The following is a 15,128-nucleotide window of genomic DNA, read 5'->3' on the forward strand; positions in this document are numbered from 1 at the left end:
AGAAGGGCAGGACCTCTGTCTGGTGGCAAGATTATAGTGAACTGGCATGGTTAAGGTAGCTTGGAGGCTAAAATATAGTGCTTGACCACAGTTTAAGATAGAAAAAAACCAACAATATGCAGGAGGAATGCTTTTTATTCAATAAAACATGTTAAAAATTAATACAATTTCTGTGATTCCCCCCCCCACCTTTCATTTTGTTCTACCAGGTGAGGTCTTTGTCCTTTAGTAATAGTAAGTATATTTATGTAGGTTAAAATGCATTCATTTTGAAATTAGATTTCTTCAATACAGGTCCTGGAATACTTACTGTGGGCCAGTGTATGTATGGAATCATCCATTCCGCTCTTATCTGTGCATTATTTGACATGGAGAGCCACCCTGTATACAGCAGTTTCTCAGTGTTATTTTGATTGTCAAGCTGGCATTCATGGAGAGGTATCCTGATTTATCTTCTGTGGCATTTCAGATGCAATCAAATGGGAAATATTTATTTAAATATTCCTACTTATTATCAGATAATATGTACTTAGAGTTCTGTCCATATTCAAAATTTTTGCTGCAAAGTGGAGATGTGTCTCAACGTGTAAATGTGTAATCAACTCAAATGCAACAACACTTTGTAATATACTCACAGTCACAGACTTCTAGCATGAAACACTGGCCAGCTCCCATGCCTATATACAAAAGGTGTTTTGCAAAAGTTTTGCTTTCCTTTTCAATTGTTCAGGATCTGGCTTTCATTGGAGCTCTTTGCAGTTGTATAAATTCAAGAATAGTATTATTCTAAAATTAAATATCAACATACAGAATATGAACACAGAGTATCTTTTTTATTTTTTTAAATTCTTTGGGCAGATATTTGCTCGCCGTGGTTTGATTAAAATTGACGAATTGAGGCGATTAGAAAATACCAGTTCTTCTCTGGAAAATACAGAGACACAGAAGATTTTTAGAGAGGCCACTCTAAAGGTATCACATCCTGCGATTCATTATAAAAAGGCAGAGTAGTTACAATCTCTATGAACAGAACACATCACATAGTTATTGACTTACTTTTTTCTTTGTGCCAGATGTCAGTGATGATTTTCAAGAGAGCAGTATATGAATCCAGAAGAAAGTCGAACACTCGACGTGAGTCAAAACTTAACCCAAGAAAAGCAGTAGATGTAAGTCTAACATTTTGCATAATACTTCTCTTCCTTTATTTTGTCATGTGATGAAAATATGATATAATTCTTCAAAATATGCATGGTACTGTACTCAAGCAGAAAGCTTTATTCTTTCAATTTCATAGTTAACAGAATTTATTAACAAAACTCAGAACAAGCTTGAAAGAAGGGAAGATGTACTAATTATTACTTTAGAAAATTATCAGGAGAGATCTGCATGGCTTTAAACTACATGGCTTTAATACTCTCCCTCATAGTTTCTATTGTATTATTTTTGAAGTGAAATACCATGCAGCAGTGTGTCTGGTTGCTATGAAATTATTAGTCTTCCTAAGTACTGTACCCACTTAGCATGAGGCTTTGCTATGCCTCTGAAGCATGACATTAATAACAGCAATATATTTTACAGTAGTTATTTCCTGTTTTGAACGTGTACTTACTTTCTAATGGAGAAATGTTTTGAAGAAAATTTTGCTTTATTGCAAGTCGGTTTAGATGTCACAGGGCTTAAATTACCTTTTCTTACTTAGTTGTCGTGGCCTCGCACCTCTACCGAGCGGCTGCTGGTGGAAATGTTCGATGGTGCTGCAGCTCAGTTCCTTGCCATCCTGGAAGCACTGTCTGATAGTAGCAGGAGTCTATTGCCCCCTCATCCACCTGTTCCTGATGAAATTGCAATTCGTGATGTCACTTCTGAGCTTTTTTCTGCAGGTCTAGAAATCCTCTCAGGTAACAGCTTAAAGAAGCCAAAATGGTGTTGTTGGTGAGGAGCCCAGACCTCCATTTTATTTTTTCTTTTGTATTAAAAAAGAAGACTGTGCCTGAAGGTATATATTTAATTTATAACAGTAGCACCTTAAAAGCAGGTAGTCTTGCATATCTTCATAAAAGAGAAGATAAAAATCTGGGTTGATCTCCATGGTCTATTATAATCAGGAAACATCTGCAGTAGTTCATGCATATATTTTCTAAGCAAGTTGGAGTTCACTTTCTCTGTAGCAGCCTTTACAGGCTGTGCTGTGCCATGTATATATGGCTAAAACAATGCTGTTAACACACCAGTGTTTTCGCTACTGCTGAGCAGTTCTTGCACAGCCTCAAGGCTGTCTCTCCAACCCTCCTCTCCCCAAAGGCCACTAGGCTGGCGGTGGGCAGGGGGCTGGGAGAGGATGTAGCTGGCACAGCTGACCTGAACTCACCAGACAGCTAACCCACACCAAAACCCATCCAGGTCAGCAACTACACCTGTAGCCAAGGGAGAGGATGGGGGGATTTCCCAAGCAACTGCTACACATCTGGAAGCCTTGCTTTCCAGAAGGTGACTGGGTATCTGCCCACCTATGGGAAATAGTGAATAAATTCCCTTTTGTACTTTGTTTGCAGTCACAGCTTTGTTTTCTTACTTAATTGGCATTATCCCAGCCATGAGCTTCCCATCTCATTTTCTCTCCCTGTCTCTCCCTGTCCTGTTGCAAAGTGTGAGTGATAGAGCAGCCGCATGGGGGTCAGGAAGCCAGGCAAGGTCAAAATACCATGGTGTTTGGTGTATTCTATTTTTTTTAAAAAATCCATTCAGAGTTAAATTTAAAAACTTGCGAAAAACACTGGACTTGATGGTTCCTTCCGCAGTTTTCTTTTGCTGGGCTCTGGGCTGAATATAGTTCTGGATATAGACATATTTTGTCAGTAAAAGGATATGTAAAGACTAAGTACTCTTCAGAATGATATTTTCTTCATATGATTACTGGCTAAATAGAACATAACAAGTCAAATAGATTATAAATTTATTTAACAAGTTGTCTGTATTGAAGGCGGAGAGAGCAGTGGCACCAAGCATTTTGGTATAATTAATCCATCATCTACTCTTCTGCAGTTGATGCTAACAGGTAAGATAGCTTTGAATTTCAAAGCATTTTTTACCCAGTGATACAAATGCTCAGTAAGCAGAGTTAATTTTCTTGTTACTAAGAGTTCAATACATAAAGAGTCTGCCAAATGGTGTCCTCTTGTAATGGTTCTTGTGCAGGGCCAGGAGCTGGACTTTGGTGATCCTTGTGGGGTCCCTTCCAGCTCATGACAGAAACTGTGGCATATTGTTAGAACTGCAGAACACTGCTGAATATATTAGCTAAAACACTTGCTGAGAGTTCCAAGGACCAGGAAGTCCATTTTCTGCCTTACTGTGGTTTGGATAAACTTCAAGAGTGAGGAAATAGGCTCCCTATGTGTACATGAGCATTTTCTGACACAGTAATGAGAGATGTTTACCTGTCTTGAAAGAATTGTATGTGTTTCTATGCAATTTTTAAAATAAATTTCTGATGGTAAGAGTCATTATAGGATGATCCCAGATTTAAGCTCTTCCTGCAACAGCAAGGACTAGATCCTTGGTATTCTCTACACAGATATGTTAATATCAGTAATGTAGAGCCTCTTTTGAATGTAACAAGACACTGTGATATGGTTAAGTGGGCATGGTGGTATTTGTTAAGAGTTTGGATTTGATGATCTTGGAGGTCTTTTCAAACCTTTATGATTCTATGGCTGCAGATACATCATTAAAGCAGCATGTAAGCATAGACATTACTGTGAAAAGGTAAAGCTATTGTTTCTTTTAAGGTTATTAAAGCATCCTTCAAGATTATGCTGACTATTCAGAAACACATAGAGATTTATCTTTGTATTTATCAATACCCAAATTTTTAAAATAAAAAAAATCAGACTTAAAAAAATTCTGAATACATATATATAAAACAGAGAAAATATTTTTGTCATCACTGCAGGAGAAAAAGGTGTGTCTGGAGATGCTGCTGTGAAATTTGTAAAATTAGCTTTCAGCTATGAAGAGTGGGACGTGTTTTATTCTGCTCTTGAATTTGTTGACAATTTTCTTCAGGTAATCTGGATGTGATTGAGACATTCTTTAGTCTTTTCCTATGATGGTAGGGAGTATTCAAAATACGTATTTTAAAGACTAATTTCTATGTTTTTTTTCCTCTCAATTAGGCTCAAGATGACCCAACATGGAAGAAAGCTGAAATAGAACTCAAACTTCTTACATTGATGCAACCTGTAGTATTCCCAGGAAAATTTGAATGTTGTTTTTCTGTTATTGACGATAGTAGCAAAGAAGGCAGCACACCTCAAGGTTCTGAAAAGACGCAAACAATTAGAAGTGAGTGTTGTTCAGTTATAGTTGTGTCTGAATTTCAAATATTTTTGCAGCAAGAGGTTTTGTTGATTATTTAAAAACTATGTAATATGGTTCATGCCGTAGTCTACGACAAAGTAGTGATTGAGAAAATGCCACCTATGTTTTCCAGTTTTCATTTGCCAAAATATGCCTTTATACCATTTCCCTAAATGGGAAATGCATGATGTGTGTTAAACATGTGTCAGGTTATAACTGAAGATGTAAAATTATTGAATGTTTTCAGAAAAGTTTTCAGGAAAAAAGTGAAACAGATTTTTGAGGGTTTTCTTTGTCTGTTCTTATACTTAATTTATGCAAGATTTCTTTACATAGAAGAAAGAAAAACTTGTTAGAGCAACTGCAGTTTAATTCTATGACAATCAAAAAACCTGAATATATCTTGAAAACTTTCTGTTTCCTAAAAATAGAATTGCTCACTTTTCACGTAAAGGAATAAACTTGGAATTATCTGTTCCCCTCTGAATTTACTGTTTCTTAGACTGTTATCTGCTGGCTTATATTAGTAAGTCAGATATTTTCAAACTTAAGTTTTAAATTAGGTATGTCTTGCCTTTCCTTTTTTCCCCCATTTTTTATAAATGTTGAATGTAGAGCAATCGTTAAAGCATGGAGATCCTTTTCATGATCTTGTGATTTTGGCAACGACAGTGCTTTCCTGTATCTCTACATCTGAGCAGGTAATAACAGAATTAGACACATTTCTTTTCAGTGGATCACTTAATCTGTGCTGAATGCATATAATTGAAGATCAAAGGAATCAGTTACATGATTAACAAATTGCAAGAATATAAAAAGTGAAAAAAATGCACTTATGAAATGTTATCAGTTTGTGATTAAAACAAATAGTTTCATTTTTTAAAATGCTATGTAATAAGGCTACTTTAAAACTGTTTAATAGATATTAAATCTATTTAGAAGACCATAGGGCTGATTGCAAGTATCAGCTAATCAAGCAGAGATTGAATTTCCTTACATATGCTAGATTTAAGTGGGGTCAGCTGTGGAAAACACTTCTGCAATATTTATAGAAATGGGGCCAGTTACCCTAAGAAATGATAATGCCTTTTTAATAGCTGCACTTTAAGGTAAATTTACCTTAAAGTGCACTATGTCTGCACTTTAAGGTAAATTCTCGCTGCAAAAAGCCCAAACAAGCAGCAGCAACAACAAAACCAATGAGAGTGGGACTCTGTGCTGAAGTCTCTACTATGGAATTAATCCCATTATGTATCCGATGGTTTATTCCCAGAGTAACCACTTGCTCAAACTGAGGTTTCCCCTTAATGTGCTACTGAGAGGGGAAAAAATTATGGTGCAGTGTCTCCACTACTAGCACTTGCATTAAAATAGTTTGTGATCAAAAAGACTAATGAAAAAGTTTCCCTAGAAAAAATCTGTTCTGCTAACATGGCATATATCCTAACTGCAAAATTTATTTTAGATATAATTTGAATATTGCCACAATTTGCATGTAACTGGAGCACAAACATTTTTAGCTTTAGTGTAGTATATTTAGTCAAAATAGCTTGCCTGTGAGGTACCCCACAGATACCTTTAGATAGCATGATTTGTCAGTTTTTAATGTGACCTCTGTATGGAGGCAATTACTTGGATTTAAACTCTACTGGTTCTTCTACACTTCCCCGCACATCTCCTTGATACCTGATCTGTCCAGGGAAGAAAGACAAATTCACCCCTGGTTAACAGAACATTCACTGATGGTGAAGTTATGTGATATATGGCTGAGGCAATCTTGCAGCTTGCTGCCACCAAACCAGTGGCAAAAGTAATTTTGATTTACTTCCCCCCCCCCCCCAGTTTTATTATCCATATCCCTGAAATCTTAACTCAAGCATATATGAGAATATAGGTAGTGTGGATATATCAGGTTTCACTGCACCTGAGATACTAGTTCAACTCTGCTATAAATGGTGATAAAGATGTGTACTGATCCTTACTCATTGTTCAGAATGTGTTTAACACATAGATGGAACTCTATTGCCTTTTAAAATGTGTTAATTAAGAGGTTAACTGACGAGAGTTTTGAATTTGTTAGTTATTATCTCTGCAAGATGCAGATAGGGTTTAACATTTCTTTCAGTTCTTAGATATTTCACTCCAAATTTTGTTCTAGTTGTTTGTTTTTCAGTGCTTCATCATCTCAGATGCACCAACAGCCCATAGAAGTACTCTGTCAAGCAAAATGAAACTATTAATTTAGATTTTCTTCTGCAAATATTTAAATACTGTAATAAAAATAAAATTTCTCCAGAATGTATTAATTATTACAGCATCATAGTTAATTTGCTCCCATGTAATTTTCATCTCACTGATTTCATTTTCTGTGTTACCTTTAAGAGCTTGTCAATAAAAAAAGGAAATAAACTCCCCAAACCTCCAAATGCACTTATATTGTTGAGAAAAGTAAAGCTTGGGTGGTTTACCAGAAATAATTTTTTAAAGGTATTTCTAAAACTTTCAAAATGTTGTCATCCCTTACAAGAAAGCGACATATTTTATTGGCTTGTGTTGAAAAATGTTGAGACTATTTATGTACTGGGTTATTGTGTGTTTATATGCCTACCCATTTCCACATTTATATTGTTTTTTTCTTTCCAGAATGTCCATCCTGACAAAGAAATACTTGTTGATGTAGTAATGTGTTTGTGGCAGAAGTGTAAAATGGAACTTCAGCAAATCCAAGCGAGTGGAAGTGACTGCTTAGAATATATCCACAAACATGAAGCTTACCAAGTAGTCCTTCATTATAATATATTTCTCTTAATGTGAATGCAGTCTGTTATAGAAAAGCCAGTAAAATACTGGTATCCAGTCTAAGTACCTTTTCTTATGGTAAAATGCAGATAAATCTTCTTCACCAAAAATACGACTTGCATATACACTCTGAACACACTGTGCTCACGTGTGCCAGTATCAAAATATCTCTTAGTTTTTTTGCAGTAAAGTAACCCTCACTCTGCCAGTGGGCCATGGTGGTGAGAAGCTAAATTAGTGAAAACATTTGGGCATGATATAAGAATTTGGGATGTTGTGGCAGAAAATATAAATTTTTTGATATTTCAAGAAAGTTCCCTAGATCGGTTGAGCAAAGTGGCAAAAACCTGACAGCTGAAGACAAGGGAGGTGGGAGTCAATAGTGTTCAGCCCACTGGATAGAGTCACAGCCTTACCTTGAATTTATCCTGTGAGAGAGGCTCTGGGTGAAATGGGTTCTCTGGGCTACCAGTTGATGCTAACCAAACAGTTTCTGGAGGAGTTATTTTTGTGACCCTATAAAGTAAAACTGTTCAGAGGTTCCCCAGAAGGTAGTGTATAGTTATTTTCCTCTGTATGTACAACAGTAGCATTTGGGTCTCTTTTATTCTGAGTTTAAGTGGGAAGATATGGAGATAAATGAGAGCCATGTAATCAAATCTACTGGAAGGCTTACTGCACTAGAGCAAGGTGTGAAAGTTATGGCTGTAGAACATTCATAAGCCCTTGCAAAAGGAATGCAGGAATAATAATATTCTAAAATAAAAAAAGTCTGATGTCTGAAGGAACAGGAGCTATGGAGCAGTGTAAATTCAGCATCTTAGTCTGGTGACATTCAAAAAAAGAAGCCAGATCCAGGAAAGGAATTGTGTGCATGCTTGTGAATATTTTTAAACAATTTTGAGTGCAAAACCCTGTCTACCTCTGTAATATATTAATGTCTTCCAAAAATTTGATTTAGCTCTGTCTTAGTTTTTATCTTTCTCATTCTCCCATTTTTAGTGGGTTCATATACTCTGGATAATAAATGAAATAATGGAGAAGAGCAACATAGCAGACACTAATGTAATGTTTGCAGAGATAACACTATGTCTAGCTGCAATACTGGAAAATGTAGCTGATTCTACAAGTGAATCTAAGGAAAAAGAAGGTAAAGCTTTGAAGAAAAAAAGAGTCTTATTTCAAGAATGACTTTCAAGATTGGAACTTTTCTGAGCTGAAAAGTGACAAACATACATCTTCAAAAAATGTTGTAAAGAGATTGTTAAGGGTAGGACAATGTTTTTCGCACAAAATTTAATCCGTAATTGGAGCTAATGAAACCTGTTTTTCCAAGGATTTATGATTTCTTTCCTTACATTTCCAGTTCTACTGGAGTAACCCCATTTTGAATTACATCTCTTATTACTCACTCTCCTGGTATGTCTTCTACATGTCTCTTAGCCCCTTTGGAGTAGCCTCGGATCACTGATATGTTCTTTGAATATGGCCTAGACGGAAGGGAGTACATGCTGTGGCTCATTGGAGCGTTCAAATGCTGGTTGATTAGTTGCAGGCCAAACAAAAGGGGAAAATATTGAGGTCATACTGAAGCTTTTGCATTTATTGGGTCATCAGTTTGGTTTTCTTCTCTACATAGTCTTGATTTTTGTATAGTAATTCAATTGTTTTTGAAGTTGAACTTGGCTGACATTATTGGGATGTGCTGTCACAATCACATTAAACATATTTCCTTCCTAAACCTGACTAATGCTGTAAAATATGAATATTTAGACATGCTTTTAAAAGTTCCCTGTTGTGTATTTTGGAATATGAATCATAATTCTCATAAATGTTTTACAGCAACTAGAGAGTAAGTGTTAAGGATCTTTTTAGACCATGTCTAGAAACAGAAAGAAATTATAGTAGTTTTGCACTTTCAGAAGTAAAAAAATCTTGGGAAATTACTATTTGTTATTAGGTATTGAGTAGGTATTGTTTTTGGTGGTGCTATGAAAATCGTAATGTTCTCTGGGAGACTAAATGAATCCTCATTGTAGCACCCCTTCTTTTTCATTCAGTATAGATATGTCTTTTTGGAGGAAAAAAAGCTGAATAGATAGGAGCCATAGGTCAAAACAGGCTGACAGTCAATGACATGCTTGTGCTGAAAAGAGCCTATTTACTGAATGAATACTGAATAAACACTGAATGAATACTGAATGAATACAAATCTTCTCATATAAGAGGAAGAGATGGTGAACAAGCAAAAAGAAACATGCAAAAGTGGCACAAGGAGTGACTAAAAGGTTGTTCCTCTGAAAGGGCAAAATATAATTTATTTCAGCAAAGAAATTAGAGGGTTGTAACCAAGAACTAAAAACTTGCTTTCTCTTGTTTTGAAGAGGAAAACATAAGTTTGGATGCTTTCTTCATAAATGAAAGTAATTTAAACAATCAAAGCAAACTTTAAAAGGGTGATAATACCACTTCAAGAAATACTAAAATGAAATAGTATCTGTCATAAAAATATGACCTCCTATACTTAAAAATCCTTCTATAAGTGAAATTAACACTAAACCTACTGTGAATTAGATAATAATAGATTTGAGTTGATTTCAAAAGGGAGAATTGATATGAATGCTACAAAAATATGAGGAACTACAAAATGAGTCCTAGTTTCATTAGCTTGGATATAATGCGGCTGTGAAATATAGGGTACCTTTAAAATACAATATTATTGGATAATCATATCATGTATTAGTGTAACTGTACATACATTGCTGTGTGTCTCAGCCCTGGCAAGCTTTTCAAGAAACAATATCATTACCTCTCACAGTCAAACACTGAAGAATGGAATTATTGCCAGACTTCAAAATTAGTAGTGGAGCTGATCAAATGGTACTAACATTTTCTGGGTTTATTTAATTTTCACTTCTGCTTTTCTTCCTATTGAAAAGGAGGAAGTGCCTCTCTTTTGCAAGATGAAACCTGTGATATGCCTGAAATACTGATGGTAATGTCCAATTTATCTTCATTGATACATTGATTTTGTATAGAAAAAGAATTGCTTGAAGCTTTTAATACAATTTTGTATTAGTTTTACAAAGATGAAATGTTTCACACCATCTTGCTAGTGCAGAGGAAAAAAGCAAAGATATTTTTTCAAGTGAAATAAAATTTGAAAATTTTACCTGAGTCTTTTTTATCCATCTTTTTTATGGAAGAGATTGTATTTGAAACTTTTTTTACAGCATGAGCACAGTAATTTCCACTGTATGCCTTTTTTTAATGCCAATCTGTAATACTAGCCTTAAATTGCTTAATAGCACATTCTATTAAGATGGTAGAAATTTTAGTCCTTGCTTCATTTAGGAAAGTATTTTGGGTTGTGTTTTTGATTCCTTCTTTTTGTAAGGATCATGTAGAATAAAACATCCTGAGTGTCCTTGCTTTGTTCAGCACTTTGCAGAATTCTCCAATCAAATGACTTACTGAAGCATGTTAAGGACAAATGATAAGCATTAGCCTGAGGGTTGAGGAGTGTTGTCAGTGATATGTCTTAAGGCTTACACACATGGAGAAGGTTTAGTCTAGTGATAATTTACTTAAAGGTGGTGTTTTCTGAAGAAACAGTGTTTTCTTAGTAGTATTTAATGGAATACTGAAAAACTGCTTGTGAAAAATACTATGTTTTCTACTTAATTCTCTACGTTCAGATTCATTCTGCTGTAAGCTAACTCTGAGTAATTGGGTTGGGTTTTTTTTTTGGAGCTGAAGGAAAAAGAGTCCTACTTGAAATTTAAAATATTGATATTTGTATATTAAAGTATGGGAAGTAGTGCCTGTGTAAAGATTATCTGATAATTTTAAACTTCAACAGCTAAAAAGAAAAGCACATTACTTTTGATAGTCTATATTATAGTTTTTAATGCTGTTATGTAATAAAACGTGTTTATATGGGTTTTCATTTCAGAAAACTCCTACAGAACAATTACAAATTGCTTATGAAATTCTCGAAAAAGCAATTAATGACATGAACACATCTCGGTTAATGACCCTTTCACGAGATGGAAAGTCGATATTTGACAACTGCTCTAGAAAGGTAAAGTTTACAAAAAGCTACACTGCAACAAAATCTATCAGTAATATATTGTATTTTGGTGACATATACCTTGTATTTTCTTCATACTTAGAAATCTCAGCACTATCAAATGTACCTCACCTTCCTGGCCCATGTAAGAAGAGAATAGAAAAAATATATCTCTGTGTACTAGTGTTGTGGTTTAACCCCAGCTGGCAACTGAGCCCCACACAGCTGCTCACCCGGTCCTCACAGTGTCCTGGGGGAAGGGTAAAAGCCAGAAAACTCGTGGATTGAGATAAAGACAGTTTAATAGGGAAAGCAGAAGCTGCACACAGGCAAAGCAAAACAAGGAATTAATTCACCTGTTCCCATGGGCAGGCAGGTGTTCAGCCAACTCCAGGAGTCCCCATCACGTGTAGTGGTGACTTGGGAAGACAAATGCCATCACTCGAACATCCACCCCTTTCCTCCTTCCCCCAGATTTATATACTGACCATGATGTTGTATGGGCTGGAATATCCTTTTGGTCAGTGGGATCAGCTGCCCTGGTTGTGCCTCCTCCCAACTTCTCGTGCCTCAACCTCCTCTCTGGTGGGGTGGTGTGAGAAGGAGGAAAGGCCTTGATGCTGTGTGAGCACTGCTCATCAGTAATGAAAACATCCCTGACATTATAAACACTATTTCCGGCACAAATCCAAAACACTGCTCCATACCAGCTACTATGAAGAAAACTAACTGCCAAAGCCAGAAAAAGTTGAAATAGCATTTTTCTCTTTCAATAGTAAACTGTGAACTCATTTAGATTTTCTTCATAATTTTCTTTTGAAATAATTCTAATGTATAGATTTCATGTATAGAATAAGAGCAGAAATCCTGTTTATATTTATTGCTTGCAACTGTTCATCATTAAAATAAATTTTTGCTGTTGATGTGAGTTCAGATTTTCTAAATATTATCATTCTATATCAATATGATATTTGTTTTGTGGACTGGTAACACAGTAAAACATTTTTTGTAGTTTTGTCTTTATTATTGATCCAGTTTTCTATTGATTCTCAGATTTTGTCTATTTTTCTTTGTCCATTATCCATGCTTTCTCTGTTTGGTCTCTCTCCTTTCCATGCTTTCTTGGTTGACTGCATTTTACAAAAATAAGAAATTTCAGTGCTTGTCAGTTTACTGAAATAATACCAATATCAAGAAAAATGCAGTAAGCTAAGTAGTAAAAGTTTGTATTTGCTTAATTGCCACTTCCTACTTATTAGGTGGACTCAAATGATCAGAATTTGAATTCTGTTTTGAGATGTGGTGATGATAAAACAGGAACAGATAATGGTTTTGTAACAGATTTACACTTGGAGCTCATTCAGGCCCAACATCGAGTAGCTGTGAAACTTCTTAAAATTACACAAGGTAGGTTTCAGTAAAGATAAATAATCTTCATAACTTGATTAGAGTCTTTTTGTTAGTATATTATGTAGTACTAAGGAGTAAAGGACTATCTGCTTTCTGAAGAGGAGCTGATGTACGCCACATATAGATGGAAATAATGTTCTGAATTTGCAGAATTTAGATTTACATGATACTAGTCTCCAACCTCTACTCAACCAATGGGAGTTAAATTTTGCTGCAACTAACAGACATAGTTCCTAGGCAGTTCATTGTTGTAATTTAGGTATAATATTAACTTTTACAGTGCCTTTATAATATTTCTTTTACAGTAAAGAAAAATTGAGGGATGTTCTGCAGATTTATTTTTTTCTGTAATGCTAGTTTTCTCTCTAGATAATGGCTTGAATATTTTATTCCATGCTCTTGGTAATTTGAACTTCTGCTCCTGTGAAGTTGTCTCTATACCTTTCCAGCCAGCAGATACCCCACTCTTGCCAAATGGCCTCTGAAAAAACTCAGCTTTTTCTCTCATTCTTAGTGTTGTTTTGTTTTTTTTAAATTAAAAGTTAGTATTAGTTTGACACTACAGAGCTGCACTATGCCCTGCTCCTTATGATCAAACAAAACCTCTCTTTTTCTGTGGTGTTAATTGAACTACTAAAGATGTTAGAGCAGGACAGTGGAATATTTTTGTGGCATGATCTGTACAAGAAATTCTACTTGAACCAAAGAAAAGAACGTGAGATGGAGCACAGCTTTACTGTAAAACTACATATTAACCTCTCTCACTCAATTTTTTTTGCAATAGCACTATCAAAATAACTCAGTATTTCCTTTCTACACAGGTGCTCAAGTTGTTGACAGAAGTCTTAAGTCTAGTAAATTTCAGGAGAAGAATATTGGAGCTTTCCAATATTTATCAGGTAAGGCTTATTAATTAAGATTTTAGAAGTATTATAAATTATTGTCACTGTTTTACAAATGTCTTAAAATATCTGTTTTATAGAAGAACTTATAATGAAAAAAATTAAAAGGAATAAGCTATCCAGAGCAATCTTTTTGATGCAAAAGGCTGCACAGAAGTTCCCTGAAGAGTTAACTGCTACTTCCCAAAGGCAGCTACTGGAGGTAATAAGAAAAATCTTATGATAGAAATTCTTTGTCATTAGCACAGTTTTTCGTCTTCTGTGTAATTAAGACAGGGAATACTAGTTCTTATAAAAACAAGAAAAATGGAAGGAACTTGAGGGTCATTGTGTGTTTTTAACTTCTATTGTCAATTTTTTTCCTGAGAAATTTCATTATGATGAAAGAATAAAGTGACCTTAAAACAAGGAAGGAGCATATCCCCAAATTTTGTGCATACATGAAAACTGCAGGAAACCTGAGAGAAGATAAGATCTTTCCTTCTACACTTAATCACCTAGACTTTGCAGTTATGAACCTATACCTTGCCAAAATGTCATTCAGATTTCCTTATTGTAATCTTCAACATTGTTCTTCTTCCAAGATCTCAAAGTTTTCTTAAAATACTTTGGCTGGTGATGATGACATGGAATTTATTTTATTCTTTCTGAATAAACAGTTTAGATACTGGGATTTTGTAATTTTTTGGTGCTAGAAGTAGATTCTTCCTGGGCTCATTTCAGTCTCTTGAAATCAATGAGAGTATTTCCACTGACCTTTGTGCCAGCATCTGTCCATGAAAATTGCCTGCTGAAAATTTTTGAATAATAAAAATTTTAACAGGGTTTAAATTTTTTTATAGCCTGTACAACAGATAACAGAATCTGCAATTTTCACTATATAATATATAAAGGAGTATTTTAAACAAGAAGTTACTAGAAAGTGTTTTTCTTTTAAGTACCACAAATTTGGAAGCATGATAATTAATACATACATTTATTACATCAGAAGAATGCAAAAACTGGATCCAAAAAGTCATACATTAAAAATCTCTCTCATATATTTGTAAAATATATGTTATTTATAAATATCATAAATATATCAGATGTTGGGATATGGTATGAAATTTGGAACTGTAGTCACCAATGAAGACTTACAAGAAGTTACCAAGAAATGTGTAGTTATCCCAAAGAAACATTTACTAAGCTCTTACACTGACCTTCACTACATTTTGCTTCTGTGCACTTTTCACCAAGAAAGATGTAGTTAAAAAAATATAATATATCTGCAGCTAGTTGCCAGAAAATATCAGAATTCACTTTGTTTGACAAACGTAGGATGAGCTCTTTTGATATTTGTTTTATGATGAAATATTTAATTATATGCTCAATAATTTTCCTGCTTGAGGTGAATGGTGCTCACTTAATAAACAGCAAATCCATGCTTTTATTTTAATGCTTTTGCTTTTTTTATTATAGAGTTCTATATAGAATTACTTGCATCTTCTGGTCTTTTCTACTGTAATCAGCACAATATGCTACAAATCTGTTCTTGTTGTGTAGCAAAATTTGAAGCAGTTTATTTTATTTTGAGATGCATACAA

General features: G+C 34.8%; 1 protein-coding gene across 1 annotated transcript in view; it reads left to right on the top strand.

The window, feature by feature from the left end:
- CFAP54 (cilia and flagella associated protein 54) overlaps positions 1-15,128 on the top strand; it is a 107,165-nt gene that overhangs the window by 14,296 nt on the left and 77,741 nt on the right. Inside the window, exons 6-20 of the mRNA XM_042026159.1 lie at positions 295-438; positions 859-972; positions 1,074-1,169; positions 1,703-1,901; positions 2,984-3,058; positions 3,956-4,068; positions 4,179-4,347; positions 4,978-5,063; positions 7,006-7,140; positions 8,164-8,311; positions 10,101-10,156; positions 11,117-11,245; positions 12,493-12,640; positions 13,465-13,542; positions 13,626-13,747. Of these exons, the coding sequence (XP_041882093.1) occupies positions 295-438; positions 859-972; positions 1,074-1,169; positions 1,703-1,901; positions 2,984-3,058; positions 3,956-4,068; positions 4,179-4,347; positions 4,978-5,063; positions 7,006-7,140; positions 8,164-8,311; positions 10,101-10,156; positions 11,117-11,245; positions 12,493-12,640; positions 13,465-13,542; positions 13,626-13,747 (1,812 nt within the window). The remainder of the gene's footprint in view (positions 1-294; positions 439-858; positions 973-1,073; positions 1,170-1,702; positions 1,902-2,983; positions 3,059-3,955; positions 4,069-4,178; positions 4,348-4,977; positions 5,064-7,005; positions 7,141-8,163; positions 8,312-10,100; positions 10,157-11,116; positions 11,246-12,492; positions 12,641-13,464; positions 13,543-13,625; positions 13,748-15,128) is intronic.

Source organism: Corvus kubaryi, unplaced genomic scaffold, assembly GCF_017639235.1.
Source record: "Corvus kubaryi isolate FWS band 111438036 unplaced genomic scaffold, C.kubaryi_AGA036_p1.0 129, whole genome shotgun sequence".
Classification (NCBI taxonomy): domain Eukaryota; kingdom Metazoa; phylum Chordata; class Aves; order Passeriformes; family Corvidae; genus Corvus; species Corvus kubaryi.